General features: G+C 41.9%; 2 protein-coding genes across 3 annotated transcripts in view; both read left to right on the forward strand.

Annotated features, from left to right (window-relative positions):
* The window catches only part of LOC142381179 (Golgi apparatus protein 1-like), a 55284-nt gene extending 45202 nt beyond the window's left edge, over positions 1-10082 (forward strand). For both annotated transcript variants that reach the window (XM_075466904.1, XM_075466905.1), the window contains one exon: positions 7948-10082. In XM_075466904.1, the coding sequence (XP_075323019.1) occupies positions 7948-8115 (168 nt within the window). In that variant the 3' untranslated portion in view covers positions 8116-10082. The remainder of the gene's footprint in view (positions 1-7947) is intronic.
* An 8383-nt stretch (positions 10083-18465) lies between these two features.
* Positions 18466-24050, forward strand: LOC142385646 (troponin I, fast skeletal muscle-like). Its single transcript, XM_075472340.1, has 5 exons — positions 18466-18497; positions 20111-20239; positions 23287-23376; positions 23583-23759; positions 23964-24050. The coding sequence occupies exons 1-5, from the start codon at positions 18468-18470 to the stop codon at positions 24048-24050; spliced, it is 513 nt and encodes a 170-aa protein (XP_075328455.1). The 5' UTR covers positions 18466-18467.
* The last annotated feature ends 560 nt before the right edge of the window (positions 24051-24610 follow it).

Here is a 24610-nt window from a genome sequence, read left to right on the forward strand (position 1 = left end):
TTGCTGGACCACCGCACAGTCCCTGAAGGTGTGTGGCTCTGGAACACAACAGGCAATGCTCCTGGAGCGTCTGCGCATATGAGACACTCCGTCGCCGTTAGTTCTCTTGTAGTGTACCATGCCCATCTATACCACGTATCCTGTGCTGCCTTAACCCATCTTCCACAGTTACACTGTTTTCCCGACTCCACCTGTGCATGTACACTCCATCTGTTCTTGGATTAACATGATTATTCTGTCCTGTAGTGCTAATGGTATCAAGTCCCCCTAGATTTTCCCGTGAAATCTTTTTGTTCTTACCACCATAGTGAACAACTCCCCTCTGGCCGGAGGACACCCTGCTCTTCCCAGATTGTCCCTTCGTTGTAGCGTCCGGAGGCGGTGATTTGGTCGTCTCCTCCACCGGACCCATGATCCACACTTCCTACCCCTACTTACTCATACTTACTCATCCTTCCTCATACTTCCACCAACCTTTATTCCCACGTACTTAAATTCAAGCTTAACATCTGCCTTTTCACGACTAGCTCTAGTGTGTATTGCTGGCAAAGTCTGTGGCGTGGCATGGTCTGAGTGGGTGTGTATTGTTGCATCATACTCATCTGACCCAGGCTGGTTACTTCCCTGCGGGGTGGCTTCATCACGGGACCCTTCCAGCCTCTCCTGTCTGCGGGATCCCGTCCCACATCTCCAGGCTTCGTTCTCCTGAGCCCATGCTGTCGGCCAACACCCACACCTGGATGCTCACAGTGTCAGAACTCTTAACCTCTTCCTTTTGTTAATCCTTTCCCTCGGACTCAACTCCGTCTGTGTCTTTAGTTCGAACCTTAGTGCAGTGATTCAAATGGTACCATGTGTTGCTACCTTCCACTTGAACTGCTGTTGATGTTGCTCGCACCATTGTGTACGGTCCTTTCCGTCTTGGCTCAAGCCACTTCCTCCGGAACACTTCGATGTGCACCTGGTCACCTGGCACCACTGGCCTCTCAACCAGCTGTTCGAGACTCAAGTCTCTGAACTCCTCCTGTAGATAGATTGTTCTGTGGACTGCAGTTAGTTGCTTCATGTAAGCTGTCCACTCTGTTTGCACCTGCTCAAGTGGGAACTGAGGTGGCGGCCTGGGTCGACCCGTTAGCATTTTATGCGGTGTTAGTGCGTGACTCTATGAGTCTGCATACGAAAGCTCATTAGTGCAAGCGGCAAAGCATCTAGTTAGTTTAGTTGAAGCACAGATTCAATTCAATTTCACTTTCCAGGTTCCATTGATCCTCTCATGCATCCCTTGACTCTGTGAATGATACACGGCCCCACAGCGCTGCTTGATTCGCAGCTGCTGCAGAATGCCTCTTGCACCTTTATAAACAAACACTTAACCATTATTTGAGCTAATCTCTGATGGAAAGACAAACAGATGAATCCATTCCCTTACCAAAAAAAAAATTTACTACTATTTATCCAATATGTATAACCAATATCCTTGTGATGGCGCGACCTCTGGCTCCAGTACCACCATTGGTGCCAAAACAGCAAGCTGGCACTTTGATGCTACTTTCGCTGCTTCATCAGCCGCGATATTACCTTTATCAACCATTTTGTGACCTCTATGATTATTTGACATTGTATCACTGCCAATTTACAATTTTCATGACCGCAATCCGCTCCTTCATTTGGACCTCATGTCGCACTGGACTTCCGTCTGACCTCCTGAACCCTCTCTGCTTCACAACTGCTCCAAATGAAGGGAAAATATCATGAGCATATGCAGAAACTGTGTACACATTCGTAACCTTACCTTTCACCAGTCAACATGCTTCCGTTAATGCCTTCAGTTCAGCCAACTGTGCCGAACATGGCCGTTCACACTTCTCAGCTTTCACCGTCACAAAGTTCTCCACCTTCCTGTTTCACAACTGCGAACCCTCATGATCACCCAAATGATCTCACAACATGAACCATGCACAACATAAGTGACATCAGCCTGCACAAGTGGAGTTGCTCCTATGTCAGGTCTCAGTTTAATGTATCTCACAGCTTCTGACACACGCTCATGTGGTTCTCCTTCAAACTCACGTGGAATGACATCTGCAGGACCCGATGTAGTACACTTCTGTATTCTCACATCTGGACGTGTCAAAAGATGCACAACCTGCAAACATCCTGCCCGAGTCTCAACATACCTACTCTGATTTATTAGTTCTGAAATCTTATGGTTTTTATTGGAGACATATAAGAAAAATGGCTTCTCATAGACTAATGTTGCCCGTTTTGGATGACTTTTGCTAATTTCGTTTCAAATTTTCAAAGTTGTGCTTTCAACCTTTGATCTTTGGATTTTTCATGATTCCTTCCAGAGGAAGCGCATTTTATTGCATAATCCTCCCAAAAGAAGATCATACTCGTTTTATTTTAATTTAATTTATTTATTCATTTGTTATCTATTTATTTATTTTGGACATGGCGCTTTTCTTACTCCCTCCAAGTGGGATGGAGAGATATCAGTAATTCCCTATGGGCTAACTAGATACTCTAATTCAGACTATCAATGCTAAAATTTAAATTAGAAACTTTGTTCCGTTCAAATTTTAGAACTTCGTAGTAGTGGCACATTTAAATTTTAAATTCAGAAACTTTGTTTTGTTTTGTCCTAGTAACAGTGACCTATTTAAATTCAAGTTTTAGAAACTTAGTAGTCGTGATACATTTAACTTAAAAACTTTGTTTTGTTTTGTCGTGATGACACACCTGAGGGCGGTTTTTAAACCCTTTTGAGTACGTCTGGTGTAAGTGTACTTCTTACCTCTATATGTCAATGTAAACCAATACTGGGATTCCTCTGCCAGAGGAACGCCTTGGACCTGCCGGGCCACTTGCTCCGCCCCCCAGGGACTGGCCACGGTCCTGCCGAACACTCGGGTTTCTCGGTGCTCTCGGACAGCTGTAAACAAAGTGTCCCCTCTCGCCACAGGCCCAACATGCCCCCGAGGACCTTCGTCCTCCAGGTGCACCTCTTCTTGACCTTTGACAGGGTCGACGATGGACTTGCCCCTGTGACGGCTGTTCAGCGGCCCCCGCTGTCATGGCCTCATTTCGTACTTCTTGCTTCGCTTGCAGTTCTTCTAACTGCAACCGTGCAAGTTCCCTTTGCATATCCTTCTCCTGCTCCTTCCGTTTCAGTTCTTTTCTGTATTTGTTTACTGCATGCACCACGTGGTCTCGGAATTGTCCATGTGACATTGAATTCAGCCCCACCACATCCTCCAGCCGCCCCTGAACTGGGGCAGGCAGAGCCTCTTTGATGGAAACTCTGAACAATGTCACCCAAGCTGGGCTCTTCTCGATTTCTCCCTCAGACTCTTGTCTCCATTTCTTCAATTGTTGTGCAATGTACACAACCGGACTCTCTGTTCCTGACAGTGGCTCCCCCTTTAATGCTTCGAGGTCCACTCCCACAGGAAACTCAGCTCGTAACGCTCTCCAGAGTGCAGCTCGATATGCATTAAAGTCAGTTCCATCAGCTCGGTGGCTTAACATCCAGTCATTCTCACTGTGTCTCAAAATGCCCTCCATGGTAGAAGTTCCAAAACACAGTGCCCACACTGCCTTAATGTGTCCCACAGACAACAGTTTATCCACAGTCTCTTGTTCAAACGCTCCTATCCATCTACTTGCACCTCTGTGAATGTCCGGCAATCGAGCAACCAGCCCCCCTAGGACGAGCGTCTGCCACGGCACATACTGTCCCTGCGTCATTTCTATCAAACTCGGTGCTGACGCTGTTGGACTCTTATGTTCTTCAGAAGATGCCTTTTGAACTGGAGATGCCAGTTCTGGTGATCTTTGGTATTGTGGGAGCTGTCCCCTTGCCTGATCTGAATTACAGATGGCGTCTGGCTCAGGAGCTCCATGACTGCTTGATGTAGCTATTTGTAGTTCTGGACGTTCATGAGATATTTTGTGATCTTTTATTTCAGAATCTCCTTGTATGTTTGCTGCTCCCGGCAGTGTTGGAAATAGCTCTGCATTTTCAAAGAAATGTAAAACTTTTAATTCAAGCTCTCTCTTTTCCTGTCTCTTTTTGCTTTTGTCCTTTGGTTTGTAAGCTTTAATCCTTTGTTCCATAATCTTACAGGTAGTTACATTGAAAGTGCCCCCTTTTGGCCAGGGTGAGACGTTATTTTTTGTTCGTTTTTCCCATTTTAGAGATATCTTTTTAACATCTTTGGAATGTTCAGGATGTTTGGCGCTGATGATTATTGTTGGTGTTACATCCATTGTTTCACCTAGTTAGTTCCCTTCTATTGTCTTTTGACTTTTTCTTTTTATTTACTTATCTATTTTCTAAATTTCCCTTATTTATTATTCGTATTCCCCCTTTTTTTTTTTTTTTTTTTGAAAGTCAATTTAAATAAAACTAATTATTTAACTCTGATCAATGCTAATTTAATGCTCGGCTAAATTTAGCTTAGATGCAGCTAATTATTGGATTGGATGTTGTCAATGCTAATGTTAAGGTTAGCCTACTTTAGCTTTAAAAGCTTATGCTCTAGGTTGTTTTTTTTTTTTTTTTTTTTTTTTTTAAATTAAACCAATGTTAATTCAATGTTAGGCTAATTTAGCTTTTTGACTTCCGGTTTGGAGTTCGGTTACTATTATTGCTAATGTTAATGTTTGCCAACCAATGCCAATTGATGTTAGCTTCCTAGCTGTTGCTAATAAATGCTAACCTATTGCTAATTAAGATTTCAACCAATATTTGCCTTCTTGCTATTGCTAATCAATGCTAATTGTCTTTCTGATCAATGCTAATTATGGCTAATGAAATGCTAACAAATGCTACTAATGCTAACCAATGCTAACTATTGCTAATCAATGCTAGCTGTATTTCTGATCAATGCTAATTATGGCTAATGAAATGCTAACAAATGCTACTAATGCTAACCAATGCTAACTATTGCTAATCAATGCTAATTGTATTTCTGATCAATGCTAATTATGGCTAATGAAATGCTAACAAATGCTACTAATGCTAACCAATGCTAACTATTGCTAATCAATACTAGCTTCCTTGTTGACCAATGCTAATTGAATGCTAATTATGCTATTCACCGCTAGTGATTGCTAATCAATACTAATTATTGCTAATCAATACTTGCTGTATTGCTAATACTACCCAATGTTAATTTATTACTAATCAAAAGCTCAGTTAATGCTTACTCTGTATGAAGTGACTCTGGCTAAAGGCGTTGCCCCAACTTTTGCTCACCTCCGGATGCTTCCGATCCAATCCACACACAATGTCCTCCACCAATCCAGATGATCTAATGTAGGTCACAGCTACGTCAATTCTGACCAATGAAATAAAAATATTTTTTGACCAATGAAATCTGAACACACCTCTAAATCTAACTCCAGTGAAACACGTCTACGACAGTAACTTCTAACCAATAAAATATGAACACACCTCTAAGCCTGCCTCCAATGAACCACGTGAATTTCTAACAAATCAAATATGAACACACCATCACATCTGCTTCCTAGACTGTTATTAACTCCTCCCAAGCATAACAATTGAACCAGACATAACAATTGAACCACACCCCAACTCAAAATGGCGTTTGTCACACTTTGTAACAAGTTAAGGAAAAGGAGGAAATACAAACTTTCAGCTGGACAGAGAAGAAATACAATTTAACACAGAAATAACAGTTGCACTATTCTTCACCTCGAAATGGCATTTGTTAAGAAAGAGAAAGAAATACAATTTAACACGCTGTGGACAGGGAAACTACAAATCAAAAGATACAGAAACAATGCATAAGCAAGAAACTTTCTTTATCAGGAATGTCACATTCACGTCGAACGACGTGATGACTCAATGGCCTACGGACAGAACCTCTTCCTTAGGAATCGCGAAACCCTCATTACTCGACTGATAACAACTCTGCAATTAGCACATTACCTAAAGAAAACTAATAATTATTACAGTTCAACCATAAAGTGCCCCTTGAAGACACAAGGAAAGAAAATGTGATCACACACGAACATTTGAAGCAGCAGGAAACTCTCAAGGCCAGAGCACGCGCCCACACACCAGCCGCGGGAGCGCGCAGCACCCTCTGTCCCCCTGAGAGCCAAAACACCTTCACTTGCCTGTTGAGAATAGAACTTTAGAAACTTAACACCAATCACAGCAGTATTCAATAATCAATAGTAACAAGATGCACTCAACGAAAATACAGAATCTTAAAGAAATAAACACTCAGCATTTAAAAATCACAGCTCTTCACTGTAACAATCCCTTATTTCAACAAACTATCAATGCGGCAATTATAACAATTAAGCAAATTATAACAATGAAGCAAATTATAACAATGAAGCAAAACTGAGTTTAACTTAAACTACTACGAATACTCAAAAGTCAAGGGATGATATGAGTCAGAACCTTTTTTCTTTTCTTCTCTTTCTTGATTCACACAAACCAGCAGGACTCCACACACATTGACACACACCTTGACAGACAACAGAGACCGGTCCCACACACTCAAGTCAGTCGGTCAAAAGTTTTGTGTCAGTCACCGTTCAAATCTTCACATTTTTAAATTATCAATTTCTTTCATTTAGACTTTTAATTTTTCAGGAGATGTTGGTGTCGGCAATATATGGAATACAAAATGTGTTTTCCCTACAAGCCTTGTGATATGGTCTCTGACCAAAGCAACAGATGCTGACGTGTACTTTACCAGCTTCGCTGTGACCTCTCAATAATAATCTCCTGTGGCCAATTTCATAAACGAATTTGAATTTTCTTCTCCAAATGTCTTTATACTGAGGTCTCGGATACTCCAAAGAGTTCTACGCAGATATATAAAATGATATAAACATATATACTTAAAATGTGCCCGTATAGAACTGGAATTGACTTTTTCGGAGTTTTCTTGAACTGCTCTTTTGATTCCACCTTCAAACTTTTATGTTCGCAAGTCAATCAATTACCAGCATTCGTCTACTCCTTGACTAGTGAAAATAATTTTTCACATATATTAATGACTAATGCAAACCATAATCCCACGGTAGCCCGAACCCCCAATGCATTAAAGGTCGGCCGTCGGCTTTATGACATCACTATGAGCGGGTGATTTCCACCCTGCCCGCTCTAAAAGCGTATCTATTATTCCAGTTTAAACTCATCGATTTATTTCCTGCCCGAGCATTAGCGACTAGCCCTTCTTAATTACCACAAAAAAAAAACAATACAACAACACAAGCCAGACCAACTGCTCACAGCTGTCTGCTTTACAACTCACATAAGCTGCTGTTCACCCAATTTTATCTCAATTAAAACACTTGGCTCCCCTTGGCCCACAATTTCAACAATTTCAGCAGCCCCTCTGCGCAGAAGTAAACAATGGAAGGGCTTACCGTGTGCAGGATCCGTCTCTCTCCTGTGTTCTTTTAAATTTGGGGAAGCCGGAAGAAGCCGTCAGCTGTGCTCCACTAACCGAGATCAACTGCGTAATGGTAGGAACAAAATCCCACCTGCCGGCTTGTAACAGCTGATGTCGGCTGTCGGGGCACAGCGAACACGCTCCGCCGGGATCCAGATGCAAACTCTCACGAATTCGGGGTCACCATTATGTTGTGGAGAAATTAGAGTCGAATCCCGCGTTGGTCAGCCGTCCATTGGGGAGTTTATTGAACAAACCGTCACAGCAAAGGTGCATACAGAATGTACAAAATGTCCGACGAGCTCATCTAGTGACACCCTTTTATACCGTTTTATCATAACAAGTGTACGTGGCCCTCTCCGGAGGCGCCTAGCTTTCGCAGTTTATCATAAACACGCTCCTTCTAACTATCAACAATATTCTGAACCAGTCAACAAGGCCCAGGATGTAACTAGGCCAGAAGTCATGAACATGTCATGACATCCTTCTCCCACACCTCTAGGTGGCGCCAGCCGAGGGCTTCTCAGACCTGGCCGTACAGGTGATGACGTCGCCCTCCAAGAACTACATCCTGCTAATGATCGCGCTGAGCGTGTGCGTCCTCTTCCTGGTGGGGCTGCTGTGCGGTCGGATCACGAAGCGAGTGACCAGAGAACTGAAGGACCGGTAGAGGACGGGCTTCAGAAAGGACTGGCTCCTCGCATCTTCCCGTATCTTCCTCCTCCTCCTCCTCTCTCAGAGGTCCGGTCTGTAACCAGCCAACCTGCACAGTGCCAACACCATATCTGCCCCCCCCCCCCCCTTTTTTTTCCTCTGTTCAAAACCAAATCCTTTGATCTCCTAACTCTTATGGGGCACTGCTTTTCTGAATCGAGCGTCTGCTTTTTGCTGAGGATGTTTGGGAGCAGAACCGGGTCCGTCCAGCATCTCTGAGTTTCTAGATGGGCGCTGTTCTTACTCTGACTGAGAGCTGCTGCTTCTGGCGTTAGGGTTGCTTTCAGCTGGCTCAGTCCTGATGCTTTTTTTTTTTTTTTTTTTTTTTGTATATTTAATGTTGAATGGAACATTTGTTTGACTGCAGATGCCCGATTCTCACACGGCAAACTTTGTGGTGGACTTCTGAGACGATCCCGTTGCTCTGAACTTTCTCATCATCCCCCTCCGCAGGTGCAGCCCTTTGCATTTGGACCAGTTCTGGCCTCCTTCACTTGCAAAAGACTGAAAAATGAAGGCCGAGCTGGTCTGCATTAACAGGAATGTCATGTATGATTTTTTTTTTTTAAATATCATTTGCTAATTTTGTTGCACATTTTTGCTTGTATGCCTTATTTATTGATGATTAATCGGTTCTGATGTGGTTCTACTTTGTTGTTGGCGTTTGTGTTGCTGTTTCTGTGAGGTCTTCAGCAGCAGCAGAGCAGCTGGCTGTGGTGACGCTCCAAGCTCAGAAACTGTGTTGGCTCGCAGAAACGGGAGTCGAAAGACAAGTTTTTGGACATTTTCACCACGAAACATGTGAAAACATCTGGGTTTCCATGTCTGCCAAGCTCCTTTTATCTGATAATTAATCCATTAATTACATACTGAGGAACACTATTAAACCTTTAAAGAAGCGTTTGCCTTGCAGGGCCTCGGCGTGACCCCTGACCTTTTAAATTTCTCATTCCGGGCGTCCGAACTTAAAGGTAATTAAAGATGCTGTGAATAGACATTTTTACAGGACAGACGCTCAGATTTATTCTGAGGAAAGATCTCCTAAATTCACCGAAAACTTTCACATCGTCCAAAACTATGCGTTGTTGCCGTGGTGACGGAGAGGTTCCAGCACCTTTTACAGTTCCCTCACAATCCCAGCACCCATTTTTGAACATATCTCACACCGAAACAAACAAATCGCCTTTTCTAACAAATTAAACCATCAGTAACCCATTTGTTCCAGGCTGCGGATTAAGTTAAGCTAGTTGTGTTATGGTGCCCAACCAAAACAAAGTGCAAAAAAAGCATCACTTGTTGCCAGGTAAAAAAAAAAAAACAGAAATGCCCCTGAATGCTGTTTTTAAAGATCCAGATATCAGCTGCCCAGCAGGAGAGCCGCATGTGGTTCTGTTAAATCAGTGTCGTAAAAGGCCGTTTGATGATTATTACAATAAAACCCATTTAAAAGGGAAACAGAAACCCATATTTCTCTCACAGTATTTCAATCATTTGAGCCATAAATGTATTAATGCTCTGCGGGAAATGATGGGGCAGTGATTCTAATAAAACATTATTTTACATTTTGATCTTTAAGCCTTTAGGAAAATTTCTCAAATTTCACCAGAACGTCCTTTTTTAGAGACGTTTTCCAGCTTTTGTTTTTCATGAATAACATGCAGCAGGATTGATGGAAACCAACGGCCGACCGCTTTGAGCTTTTCGTAACAATCTCTTTGTTTCTCGTCTGAAGTCGGATGTGAATGAGAAGTTAACAGGAAAATAAAGGAGTTTATCATAACAGATTTTTTTGTACATAAGTTTCAGTGTGAACAACCTTCATCGGTGTGCTGTTATTTTTAGAAAATGTCATGTAACTATGAATTGTGAGGTTTGATTTACTGTGCAGAAAAAAAAAAATTGTCGGTTTAATAAAAATGTCTGCGGTTTTCAAACGTTTGCCTCAGCTCGAGTCCCTTTCAGTAACGAGGTCCACGAGTCATAACAATGGTTGGAGGAAACTCAGAAGTCCTGGAAGAATCTGTGTTTGTCTGAGTGAAGAAAGGCTGGAAAAAGGTGACAAATTAAAGGGATAGTTCGCCTCTTTTGACATGAAGCTGTATGACATCCCATATTAGCAATATAATTTATGAACATCTTCTTACCTCCTGCTGCGTCCTGTGAGTAGAGTTCCAGCCGAGTTTTGGTGTTGATGAAGGTAGTCCGGCTAGTTGGCTGGGGTTTAAAAAATAAAGCGTTTTGCCTCTCAAAACAATATGCGTTCAACAGAGTAATACATTTGCATCACAAAACCTATTTTCTCTCCCTTCGTATCACTGCGTGCTGTGCAGACCGAGCAGTAAACACCGTAACAGGCGCGGCTGTCGGCAGGCGGCAGCAGGCAGTGATATGAAGGGAGAGAAAATAGGGCCAAGATATTGTGAGTTCTGACTTTTCCTGGAGAACGATTTTGTGATGCAAATGTATTACTCTGTTGAACGCATATTGTTTTGAGAAGCAAAACGCTTTATTTTTTAAACCCCAGCCAACTAGCTGGACTACCTTCATCAACGCCAAAACGAGGCTGGAACTCTGCTCACAGGACGCAGCAGGGGGTAAGAAAATGTTCATAAATGATGTTGCTAATATGGGATGTCATACAGCTTCATGTCAAAAGAGGCGAACTATCCCTTTAAATCAAATCAAATTTATTTGTAGCACATTTCATGTACAAACAATTCAAAGTGCTTTACATAAAATAAAAGCATTGCAGCAGGGAGTGTAAGAAGCATTAAAATACATAAAAGAATATAAATTAAATTAATTTAAAAACAAGCAACAGTCCAGATAAGTTAAAAGATAACGTGCAGATTTCATGCATAGACACATGAGAAAACAAAATGTTCATAATGAGGGACGAACACGATGCAAAGTTTAACTCAAAAATGCATGTTGAGTTTACTTAACCTCACCAATCAGCCCTGCATTAACTGGACTGAACCCAGGCCAACATGATGGAATCGCCACACTTTGAGGACATTCGTTCAGCTTTTAACACGCGACACCAGCGCCGCACGCGCTCTGCCCCACGATCCGAGGGGTCGCATTCTCCGCAAATGCGCAAAGGATGTCAGCCCGAGGCAGGAGAAGAAGAAAAAAAAAAGAGACGAGTAATCTGACAGCGCACGTGTTGCCGCAGTGATTGACAGTCTGACCAATCAGCGGTCAGATGCGCCGACAGGCAGGTGGAGAGATGGCCTCCAAACGGCAGTAAGCAAAAGAAAGGTCTAAACAAGACGAGGCTTCACGTGAAGGTGGGTATGTTGTTGAAATGAAAAAGAAAAACTTTGTGGCATAAACACGCCAGCTGCTAGCCTGCTGATCATGAGACAGAAGAGAGGATCATTCTGTCCAGATGTGGACTGGAGATAACATTTTCCTGGGCAGGTCTTCTGGGAGTCTTGGGCGGAGACTTGATTGTTCCTGCCACCACACCTGTTCCTCGTCTCCCCTCATTATGAGACGCTTATAGGAGCTGCAGCAGCAACCAGTCTTTGCCAGATTGTTCTCACTTAACTGTGGTAATTTGGCCCACACCAATGCTCTTTGTGAATTGTTATTCCTCCCAGCGATACCTTACCTCTGTGAGTCTGTGTTTTCCAGCACTGAGCACTCATCCATCTTGTCCACCCTCCATGCAGAGGCGCACCTTGTCAACAGGCAACTGCTTGGAGCCCCGAGCCACTAGGGGGCCCCCGAGAGCTGAGGTGCATTCAATCAAAGATTGTCTAGTTACTTTATAAACTCAAACAGTGGCGAACGTTCGTAGTGAACTTGTTTTCTTTGAACGGTTAAATTTAAATGATTTAGTCAAAGATTGTCTAGTTAACATGCCATTCTATAATTCCATAATTGCATTGTTGACTTCGTCAAACTCACGTTTAGTTCCACTGTAGGCTATGTTCGCGGAGAACTAGCCCCTCAGAGTGTTTGCGATTGTTGGCAACGTGCGCCGGAAATTCAAGGCTAGTGGAAAATAAAAACCATACTTATGAAATCGATATCATGAACAGCTTTACTTGTCACAAAGAATCTTTAAATGAACACAATTATTATTGGATGGCCAGCGGGATGGCCACCCGGTAGATAAATAGCAACAGGCGAATATCAAGTGCCAACGTAGACAACGTAGTCTTTTTTTAGTTATTTATTTATTCTTTACATGTATATTTTAAAAATAACAATGTTTTTCATGTTTGGAATAAAAAGAGGTTTTATTTCATACATTTTTCGTTGGTGTCGGATGTTTTGGTGACGAACACTGGTCGGTAGGGCCCCTTAGGATTTTCTTGCTTGGGGCCCCCACTGCCTCCGTGTCCAAGCCTCATCTCACCTGTTCCCCCCTCCGTGGTCGGATCCCCAGCCTGTCTGTGCCTTAACCTGCCTGCTCGCCCCGCCGTCAACTCTAAGCCAAGTAACACAGCCTGTACCCTCTCCTCCAGCTTTGACCTCAGCTTGGACAAGCATCTCACCTTTTCACAACATCCCAGGAACCTGGAAACGTAGTCCAACATTATCCCTCTTCCTGCAGCCCCTGCAGTACTCCTGAATTCAGTCTCCATCTTAGCCTGGCTGACGCGTCCACATCTGGATGAGATGGTGGTCTGGGAACTAGGTGTGCATTTTCTCGTATTTGAGGCGTGGTTTACGAATGCCTTAGAGCCGTTTATTGGGCGCTACGAATGTCTATCAAATGGCATCTGGTTCTTCCCATGCTGCTTTGCGCGCGATTCATAGCCAATTGTATCACTTATACCAGATGACGTATGTAGAGCGACAGAAATTCGACGAGGAAGAAGGCAATGAAATATTTCAACACCAAACGTTGCTCTTTTTTAAAAGTAAACTTGCGTTCTAAGCTACTTAAAACACTTTCTAAGGCTGCATCGAACGGTAACGTTGTGTCCGCTGCCATGTTGGATTAACACTCTACAAGCTTCGGTGTCGCACATAGACGTCGTCATCGTCTTGCTGCCCCCCCCCCCCCCGTTCTGTGATTGGTTCCCTAACTCAGGCAAAAATAAGGGCCGGTGGTTTCCAGGCTCCCTTTGCAGTGAGAATGAAATCGAGCGCAAAGCAGCATGGGAATTCCCAGGCTATGTCCATCTGGCGTTTCCTCTGTATTAATAAACCCTTTCATTTGAACATCACCCGTCTGCTCTTGAGTCCTCGTGTTTTCAGGCAGCTAGGATCTAGCCGTGACACTTGCCTTGTAAAACATGCTCAAGATGATGATAATTTTGTCGTGACTTTCTTAAAATGGTAGCTTTAACTGTCGTAATTTGCATTTCTAAAACAAATACCTGCACAGGTCTGAATGTGTCTGCGGTTACAAGAGTTCTCACAGAGCCCAACGAGCTGCAGCACCTGGCTAACCGACAGGAAACGTGGCCTCAACAAGAGGGTGGAATGACAAGGATTGCAACTCTCCTTCAAGAAGAGCGTGACAAAAGATGTTGGGTGTGCCCAGTCGGCTGTGTCTAAAGGCACAAACAAAACGAGAAGGCTGTAAAAGAGAAGCACACGGGTGGACCGAGGGAGACGTGAAGGTGTCTGAAAATAGAAAATGGGCAGAAACGGGAGCCAATGTTGGTGAGCAAACAATGAAACCGGCTCCTTTATATTCAGAAAAACTCAAACTCAAACCTTCAGAAGGCAGCCGACATCCAAAGAAGAGCTTTGGGATGTCCTTCAAGAAGCCTGGAGAACTATTCCTGAAGACTGCTTAAAGAAAGGACAGAAAGCTCGTCTCAGAGGGTTCAGGCTGTGCTGGAGGAGAAAGGAGCTCAGAGCAGATGTTCACTTTAAAGCTGCTCAGAACTGTACAAACTGTTTTACTGTGTTGGGGGGTGAAATGAGGGCTCAAAACGTTGAACAAAGGGAACTTAAGAGTTGAACGGGACCCTGTTTGAGTGACCTGAAGGATTTGCTCTTTGGCTCACAAAAATAAAACGAATCACACAAAGTGAATTAGAAGCTAAAGTTCTAAAAGTAAACAGCAAAGCAAGCCCAACGCCACGTGTTCATGGAAACGATGGTGGATTTCATCTCGTACAACGTGGAGGCTTCTCGTGTTTCCATGGTGCTGCAGGAGCCTCTGTGACCTCTGTGACCTCTGTGACCTGTCCGTGACCTTTAGGAACACCGTGCGCCTCCCCGTTGACACGTTTGACCCGTGGTGGCCCACCATCCAGGGGGATAAAATCAAAATTCGTAGACTTAAGTCGGCTATTTGATCAAATTCTCCAGACATTGAGTAGTTTACCAGATTACCTCAGATATACTCAGAGTAATTGTTCGTGGAAAATCAATTAAAGGGATGCTATTTGACTCCAAAAAGAAGCCACTGGCACAAAAGTCCAAAAAACAGCCAAAAAGTGCGTTCTTCCAGCTAAACGTCTTCCATCGTCCTCAGACGGTCTGAAACATCCATAAAAGCATCTCGTATCTGCAGGGATGGTTTGTTTTTCCCCTCCCTGTTCATGCTGCGGGCGTAGATCCGGTCTGATAAAGACAGAATGAGCTCCACCTCGGGTTGAATCTAACTTCCTAAATGAGTGAGTGTGTGTTTTACAGGCCAAGAAACTGCAGAGGTGTGAACTGAAATGATTAAATGTGGGTTTCAGATCCAAGACATGACTCTTCATAGTAGGGTTTCCCTAAAAAAGAAAAGAAGAAAAATGTGTGTGAAAGAAATCTTTTTGTACATTTGTAGAAGGAAACTGGACCAGTAGGCTCCCAAATATTTAACCCCGGTGGGGTCAGAAATGTGTGGCTGTCACTCAGAGGTGGAGAAGCATCTTCAAAGCACTAAAAATGAAACCCAGTTGTCGTCTCCTCAAGGGTTTACCGTAGAAACTACTCACTCGTTCTTTCCCTCTTTATCTATCTATCTATCTATCTATCTATCTAGATAGAATGATAGATAGAATACATATATATTCTATCTATCTATCATTCTATCTATCTATATAGATAGATAGATAGATAATATATATGTATTCTATCTATCTATCTATCTATCTATCTATCTATCTATATATATATATATGTGTGTATATATATATATATAAATTAAATCACATAAACCCAGTTATTTTCTTTCTCTGATTCCTCCAGTGCTGCAGAAAGCTGCAGAAAGTTGAAGCTTCAGTTTGGACTGTCGGTGCAAAGTGCAAACAGTTGCTTGGATGTACCTGGGGTGAGAATAAGAGTTGAATTCATGCTTTTCCTTCTCCTCCCTCCCAGGTTGATGGAGCAGCTGACCCACAAAGAGAAATGCATCCTCCCAGTTTAGAGCCGACAGCTGCTGGAAGGCTTTTTGCGGTTCACCACATGTCGTGCACGTCTGCTGTCAGCGTTGGTGACAGCTTTAACTTCCAATGCATTGTCTTATTCTTCTTCTCTTCTTTCATTACGAGGAGAGCATTTCTTTTCAGGGTCTGATTCATTTGACTGACCTCTTTGAATCATTGTAAAACTGGCTCTGCAGAGTAAAGCCCCCCCCCTTCAAACTGGATGTGATCACATGTTAACATGAAACCCAGATGGACAAATCAATACTTGGTCAATGGGTCGATCTCTTCATTTTGAGTTAAAGGAGGTTTTGCAGGTTTTAAGCCCTGACTTCTGACTGAAAGGTCTTATATAGATAACCGTTTAATCACTATTCTGTTTATCATTATCACATATAATCAGATCTTTTCACATGCTTTATACTTTGAGGACAAAAACAAATCCAAATTTTATTCCCTTCCATTACATGTTTGAAGGTGGCAGAAGATACAAAATGCTGTAATTTGATCATTTTCTAATGAATCTTTAGTCTATTCTTAAAGATATCCAAACAAATTAAAAATGTCTTGTCTTGCGGGTCAAAAGTGACCCACTACCATGTTTAGCTGTAGAAAAAATACCTTAAACTTTCTTTTCCCAACTTGAAATTTTATGACTTTTCCTAAAGGGACCCCATCATTATTTGGCAGCTCGTTCATGCTCGCACTATTTTCTTAGCGGTGGCGGAGTACTATCAACGAACATCCAGTACAAAATGTCAAATAAAACACGACAGAAGCAACTTTTCGCAACGAAATTTGATATGGATTACCAGTGCACACCAGTAACCACTCCGGTGAGTTGATGATTTTGAAAACGGACGTTTATGGTGCTTTTACGGACCTTTTTGGACATGCACCATGCTTGCCATTCTGAAGCAGGTTGAGAAGAATCAAAATTAGGCAAATACCGGAGACAGCAGTAAACATCAAAAAAGCGGTGAGGGGGGTTCTAAAACAGTGCAGACGACTCAGAAAACAGGCATCGAGCCAGGAAACAATGCATGCGACTTCATTTCTCTGGAATGTGTTTTCCCTCTGAATCTCCATATTTGACTATATGCTATCTCTGGTTGGGGACACATGCACTCAGTTGGCCTTTGTCAGTGACATGTTTGGAGCAAATGTACTCAGCGACCTCAGTGATGCTCATTTTCAAATATTGCTTTTAAGTATCAGACACCTCAGTAGCATAGAAAGGAAGGGCAGAACCAAAGCATCGGGATGTCTGCTTTAGTGGAAACCCGGATATGAATCATATTTCCCGCCTGTGTAGGTCGTACTTTAGGGGACGACCTTAAAGGGATAGTTCGCCTCTTTTGACATGAAGCTGTATGACATCCCATATTAGCAATATTATTTATGAACATTTTCTTACCCTCTGCTGCGTCCTGTGAGCAGAGTTCCAGCCTCGTTTTGGCGTTGACGAAGGTAGTCCCGGCTAGTTGGCTGGGGTCCCGAAAATAAAGTGTCTTGCTTCTCAAAACAATATGCGTTCAAAAGAGTAATATATTTGCATCACAAAATCGTTCTCCAGGAAAATGTCAGACCTCACAATCGGTTGGCCCTTTTTTCTCTCTACCTTCATATCAATGCATTCAGCCACCTAGCGACAGCTGCACCTGTTACGGTGTTTGCTGCTCGGTCTGCACTTCGGTCTGCACAGCACGCAGTGATACGAAGGGAGAGAAAATAGGGCCAAGCGATTGTGAGGTCTGACTTTTTCTGGAGAACCATTTTGTGATCCAAATGTATTACTCTTTTGAACGCATATTGTTTTCAGAAGCAAAACACTTTATTTTTTAAACCCCAGCCAACTAGCCGGACTACCTTCATCAACGCCAAAACGAGGCTGGAACTCTGCTCACAGGACGCAGCAGGGGGTAAGGAGATGTTCATAAATGATATTGCTAATATGGGATGTCATACAGCTTCATGTCAAAAGAGGCGAACTATCCCTTTAAGGGTCATAGGAGCAAATGTTTAGTGATTTTGATGAAAGGACTTGTTTTTCCATCAGTTTGAGCACAGTTGCTCTTCTGTTGGACTGTCTGTGTAGATTCCCGATCATCCAGGTTGTGCTTGAACAGAATGCAGATTGGACCGAGTTCTTCAAGATGTTTCAGCTCATCCGAAAGGCTCCTTTAGTTCTTACCGACTGAGGAAGCAGTGAGTTTTGGACCAGGCCAACCTTTGCTCTTCTTGTGCATCATTGAGCCTGGCTGCCCATGATCCTGTCGATGGTTCATTAGTTTCCCCTCCACTGACCTGTTTGGGTGAATATCCCACAGGAGCTACAGGTGTTGAGTTAGGCACCATTAATCCGTGTGCTTGCTAATTTATTTCTACGTCCAACGTATCAACATGAAGAAGAAAAATGTTCTCCTGTCGGTGGTAAAAATGATTTTTATTAACAGCTTTCTCTGTTGGTTTTGGTCTTTTCTTGTCAGCCATAAGCTTTGACCAGCGTGCTTAAATGACCTCTGAAGTGAGCTGAAACCGTTGTGAACCCACTTCTGACCAGAGAAGCCTCCAGAAGAACATTCCTGAAGCGTTTGTTTCAGACTCAGCTGCTGCCGTCGACCCTTCTGTCTGCATTTTTAAACCAACAGGCTCTAAAAACAACTGGGGCTCTCTCTCACACACACACACACACACACACACACACACACACACACACACACACACACACACACACACACACACACACACACACACACACACACTGAATCAACATCTATAAAGAGACCAGAAAGCTGTGGTAATATTTCATTCATCTCGCTTCTTTTCTACCGGCAGCAGGCGGGAATCAGCTGCTGGCAAGATGGCCGAGTAAGTGCTGACTTAAAGATGACTTTCTGAAAATGTAAAACTCATTAACCATCGCTGATCCAACCTTTTTTTCTTCTTGTTCATCTTTCTTCAAAGGAAAAAGATGTCCCTGAGCCGGAAAAATCACCTCAAGGTAGCGTATGAGAATGTTAACCTGGTTTTAACCCTTGAGACTGAACCAAAAAAAAACACATCATTGTGCTCAGAGATGGTCTGAATATTAAGATGTAAAAGAATATTAAGACAGAGTAGGTACACTGAAAAAAGTGACTTTTTGGTGAAAAAATTCTGTCATCATTTCTACCTATTTTTAAGACTCAGTAGAACTCGAGCTTCTTAAGTTAAATTAAAAACTTATTTAACGTAATACATGAATTATGGGGGAAGAGTAAGTTTTACTTAGGTTTCCTCATACAATTTAAATGTTTAATAGTTGTATGTACATAAACCTAGAAATACTACATAAACTTTACTCTGAAAGTATCTTTAAAATCTATTAAGTTACTTCATAACAGTAAATACTACACATATATAAAATTTACTTAAAATTTTGAGTAAAATGATGTTCCTGCCTATTAAAAACAAGTAGACTTTACTTCATTTGTAAATATAACTTAAAACTTAGATGTAATTAAGTAAATGTTACTTAATATCGTCAAAACTGTTATGTTTTATGGTCAGTAAAATTTACTTGATACTGGCAAGTGAGTGTTACTTGATATTGCAGCATTAAATATTACTTAAATCATTTGAGTGCAAATACTTACAAAGGGTTTTTTAGGTAAATCTTACGAGTTGTTTTTTCAGTGTAGTTCTGACCCACATGCTCAGGCTGGTGGCACCTTTTCCAAACTTTGGCTCAGATGAAGAAGATTTTTCTAAAGAGGTTTCAGATGATTTTTAGCTGTCAGATAGAAAAATGTTCCCTTTTAACCCATCAAACCTGCACTTCTTTTTCTTATACTCTGTGATTTCAACATAGACAGGCTTTCTTCTGCCCTGAATTTTGGCTGTAAGGCTCAAGCATCTACTAAATGTAAATGTCCCTCTGATTGACCTCATGTTCACCAAGTAGTTTAACGTCTTTAAAGTTGGAACTAGAATCTAATTTTGGACAAATATGCACACAATAGATTTAATGCAAAGACAGAAATCTAATTCTGACAATCAGTTTATGAAGCTTGTCACCTATTGAGCCTTTGCTGTTGTTGTTGTTTTGTATTAAACTACAAGGCAACGCAAGGCAGGTTTATCTGTACAGCACAATTCAACAACAAGGCGATTCAAAGTGCTTTACAGATACATTAAAACAGTAGAAATAAAAAGCACGATTTAAATTTTAAACAAAAAAGAAAGAAATAAGAACAAAAGATAAAATCAGTAGTTAAAATGTGATTAATTTTTTAAACTCAAGCTTCAGATTTGGAGCTTTATTCAAATGCAGCTGAAAATAGGTGTGTCTTCAACCTGGTTAAAAAATTACCTTAAACAATTAAACAACATTTATTAATGATCACATGGCTTCAAAAGATCAAAACCTGCTTTTTTAAAGGTCATTTTTATTAAATTCTTTTGGGAAATAAGACCCTACATCGATATCAAAATCCTTTTTTTTTTTAAGATAAAGTTTGCACAACACCATGAAACACTGATTTAAAGCAGCACGTGTGAAATCAGCTGCTCATCCTTTATCCTGAATTTATTTCATGATGGTGTGAAAGTCTGAGCCATGTACTCCTCCTCCAGAGCTTACTGCTGCAGATCGGCAAGTCGCTGTTGGAAGAGGAGGCGCGGGAGGCCGAGGAGGAGAAGAGGAAGTACATGGAGGAGAACTGCCCCGCCCTGCCCACCCCGGGCTGCATGCACGAGCTCCAGGTAGACCCCACACGAAGGATTGGTTCACCACCATTTTCAAGGAGTTTCAGTTCATTAATCTGAAGCTTTTGGGGATTTTTTTGTGCAGATTTAACAAATGTTAACTCTATATTTTAGCGTTTGGGATCATGACTCATCAAGTCATTATTATTATCATCAAAATGAAAAAAATCCGGTCTCATAGTCGTTAAAAAGCATCTAAAAATCAGGGGAATACCTTGTTTTTTGAGAGTTTGGAGTTGTTGAGCGACCCAAATCTGGTTTGGCTTTGTAACAACAATATTTGGTCTGTGTTTTACATCGATACACTTTATTCAAACAGAAAATAGAAATAAGTACAACTCCAGCAGTTATGAATCCCCTTTTTGTCCTAAATTTTTTTTTAAAAAAGTAGGAAAAAAAGCCCAAATATTATACATTATTTGGCCTTAAAGGTGAAGTTTTTTTTTTTTTTTTAAACCTGGACCTCATCTCTGGCATAAAACACCTTCCTCTACTCACAGATAACAGTTTGGTGGAGGTCGGAAAGGAAATGGCACATTAATCCATCGTAAAAATGAAACTCAACAGCAGTTTTTCACATTGAGACATCCAAATAATGACAAATGATCCAACTTAATGCTCACATACTTCTTCAGAAAGGATAATCAGTTAAGCATCTTAGGCACTGACAGTTTACATGTTGTACTTTTTATCAACTTTTACATTTCTAAAGTAAGAAGCTGCCCCGTCTGTCAGGGGCTGGAGGCCTTTGGCTGTCTCAGGCTACACCGAACAGGTGGAGACTGTTGGAGAGCTACTTTGAGGCTGAGAGCTACTTTGAGGCTGAAGGGGGGAGTTGGAGTGTTTTAAATAGTTAATCAAACTCACTGGTCCCGTCGGGTGGTAGCCACATGCTAAGGCCAGTCCTAGCAGCTAGCAACGAGCACCTACTGACTTGGCCTGGGGACCAGCTGCTGGCCCCTCAGCCTGCCAGTCACCATAACATATCCGAGCCTCTATCATCAGTTTCTCAGCACGTAAAGTAGTCAGGATTGGTTCCCCCGATGTTCTATGTGGAACATGTGGGCTGTCCGACCTCATATTTGTGATGCTCTGCAGATACTCCACAGTATTGATGACCAATTTTTAGGGCACGTTAACTCGTTATTATCGCGTTAACTTGTGGATTTTTTAACGCCGATAAATATTTTATAGCGCATTAACACAGGTTTTATTATTGTAAGTCTATTATTGTAAGTCGTGTATGCCGCAGTCGTGCAGCTCTGCCCACACGCACGATACCCTCTGCGTACGTACGAGCACATAATAACCCCAATGTGGAGGGGTTTTTGAAAATATCTAGGAGGCGCCACTGAGCCATTTTGGTCCGCCCACACACGATACCCTTTACATACGTACGAGGTCGACAGGGTGGATGTGTGTGCCGAGTTTCATGACCTTGCGATGATGATAAGGCTTTCAAATCACAAAAGCCATCAAACGATTTTCACCGCCTGGCCACGCCCACACCATTCAGAGTTAGGAAAAATTTCCCCCCATGTCTTAAGAGTAACCTGGCCAAGTTTGAAGTCTGTAGCATTAAATCTGTAGGACGAGTTCGATCAAATGCGAGGTGTGGAAAAAAAAAAGACGTTTCCAACCACCAGCAGGTGGCGCTATAGGTGGATGTCACTATGATAATATGTGCGCGTTCAGGCTGGGTCCAGCATTCACCGTATGGAGTTTGGGACAGATTGGATAATGTATGTGGAAGTTATAAGCAACTTCATTTTTTGTGGCGAGTGATGGCGAGTCATCAAACTTTGAGGCGTCGCCACGGCCACGCCCTTTAAGTTCTGAAAAAGTTTCCCCATGAATTTTCCCCCCCATGTCTTAAGAGTAACCTGGCCAAGTTTGAAGTCTGTAGCATTAAATCTGTAGTACATGTTCGATCATATGCAAGGCGTGGAATCGGGCAAAAATGTCACCAAAACGCACCTTACATCCAAAATGGCCGCCTTCCTGTGTACGTGGGACCATGGCGGCATGAGACTTTTTTGTGCGTCTGGGCATGATGAATGAGTGTACCAAATTTTGTTGTCCCACGCGAAACTAACCGCAATGCGGGGACCATTTTTTAAGTATTTTAGGGGGCGCTACAGAGTCAATGAGCGACTCCCAAAAATATAAAGTTTAGATTCTTTCATGTCGTCGACTGGCAGGTGGCGCTTGCAAAATTTCATGAGTTTTCGAGCACCTTTTGCAAAGAATAAGAAAGAAAGAAAGAAAGAAAGAAAGAAAGAAAGAAAGAAAGAAAGAAAGAAAGAAGAAACCTTACAGATACAATAGGGTCCTTGCAGTTCCTGCTCGGTCCCTAATACTAATAAACCTTACAGATACAATAGGGTCCTTGCAGTTTCACAGCTCGGTCCCTAACTAGCAGGTAACATCACCGCTACAGGTGCTCCTCGGTCTCTGTGTGAAGCTCACGGAGCTAACCGGCGCTACTTCCTGTTTTACTTGTTTCAACATAAAAGCACGTATTTCAAAATAAATTTTTTAAAAAACTCCTGCATTTACAGCCAAGTTGAATTGTCTTCTCAGCGTAGTAGTTCCAGTCTAAAATATCACTTAAAGGCAAAACACACAACTGATAGCAGCAAGTCATTCAAGGAAACAGACAGTGGAGCGAGGCTTCTACATAAAAACTACAGAAAGATGCTGATGTTAAAAGTGTGTTTGCACAACAAATGTTATGGCACTTTCATTCATATGGCAGCACATTTAAAATAAAGCTAAATGCTAAAAGCTATACGCTACTTTTGGATTCATTTTTGGATTTTGCGTACAAATGCGATTAATCGTGATTAATCAGGGAAATCATGTGATTAATTAGATTAAACATTTTAATCGTTGCCCAGCCCTACCAATTTTGTTTACGACACGTCTTGTAACACTTTGAAATCATCTTATGGAAAGATTTCCTGGGTTAAAAGTTTGATTTAACAGACTGGGACTGTGGTCCCTTCACATTATGACACTTTATCATTCGTCTCTAACATCAGGAGCTGTGTCGGCAGCTTCACAAGCAGATCGATTTGGTGGACGAAGAGCGATACGACATGGAGATGAAAGTTAAGAAATGCACCAAGGAGGTATAACTTTTCTGCTTTTCTGGTTCTGTATTTAGGACATTTTATATATAGAAAAAGAAGCTGATCATTTACCCTCAAACTATAAACGATTACCTTTAAACTCCGGTCTTTATTGGTTGAATTTGTCTGCATTTTGGGGACTATCAGTGCCATTTAAAAACCCACCAGAGGTTTGGAGATGAACACGTCCGACTTTCTTCTCTCAGACTGACGACTTGAAGTCGAAAGTTCAGGATCTGAATGGGAAGTTTAAGAAACCGGCCTTGAAGAGGGTGCGGATGTCAGCTGACGCCATGCTGGCCGCGCTGCTGGGCTCCAAACATAAAGTGTCCTTAGACCTCCGAGCCAACCTGAAGCAGGTCAAGAAGGAGGTGAAAGAGGAGGTGGGTGTCTCAGATCGGAGTACACTTAGAGCACGATAACATCCTTTAAAAAAAAAGTACAACAGTGGAATTTTGATCTTTAAAACACAAGTTATTCCAGAAAATCCAAATTTGCCAAACACAGCACAATGTGTGAGTTCTGAGTTTTTACCGTTATTTGTCTGAATCCTTCTGCTGGTTTTGTTTGGCATGTGTTTGTCACAGGAGAAGCAGACGGGCGACTGGAGGAAGAACATCGAAGACAAGGCCGGAATGGACGGCAGGAAGAAGATGTTTGAGACAGAAGCTTAAATGTTTTGGCTTCGTTCTGCTGTTGACCAGCGTGAATAAATGAGTCTGTGATGTGAATACGGATTACTGACAATCTGTATGAATGGTAAAAGGATTTTAAAGACGGTTTAGTAAATGATATCCGGAGAAAATATGCCACAGAACACAAGTTAAAAAAAAAAAAAAAAGGTTTAATTAGTTTATGACAACAAATCATCTGGAGAACCATAAGTGTCACACAAATAGTAATAAACCATCTAATTATTCAACAGCTAATTGCACAAAAAGAGATGATTATAGACGTGTTTGCTATTAAAATAATGACTAATTGGACAAAATGACAAAATAATTCCCTATTTATGGTAATGTGCAAAAAAACAGACAATAGACAAAAAAAAATTGCACGACTTCTTCTTTGGATATTGAAGCAGAAATGTACAAAGACAGATAAAGGGAAGATGGACAAATATATAAGTTTGGGAATATATACACAGAGAAAAATGCAAGTATATTAACGCATGAATCCATTGATGAATAAAATGGAAAGCATTTAATATAGTTGGGACAGAATATAATGATCT

This window comes from Odontesthes bonariensis, chromosome 1 (genome assembly GCF_027942865.1).
Source record: "Odontesthes bonariensis isolate fOdoBon6 chromosome 1, fOdoBon6.hap1, whole genome shotgun sequence".
NCBI lineage: Eukaryota > Metazoa > Chordata > Actinopteri > Atheriniformes > Atherinopsidae > Odontesthes > Odontesthes bonariensis.

Excerpts from the sequence above, each read along its gene's own strand:
- LOC142385646 (XM_075472340.1), top strand. The coding sequence starts at position 18,468 with ATGTCCCTGAGCCGGAAAAATCACCTCAAG. Across the intron at positions 18,498-20,110 it reads GCCGGAAAAATCACCTCAAG|AGCTTACTGCTGCAGATCGG; the intron begins GTAGCGTATGAG and ends CTCCTCCTCCAG. Across the intron at positions 20,240-23,286 it reads GCTGCATGCACGAGCTCCAG|GAGCTGTGTCGGCAGCTTCA; the intron begins GTAGACCCCACA and ends CTCTAACATCAG.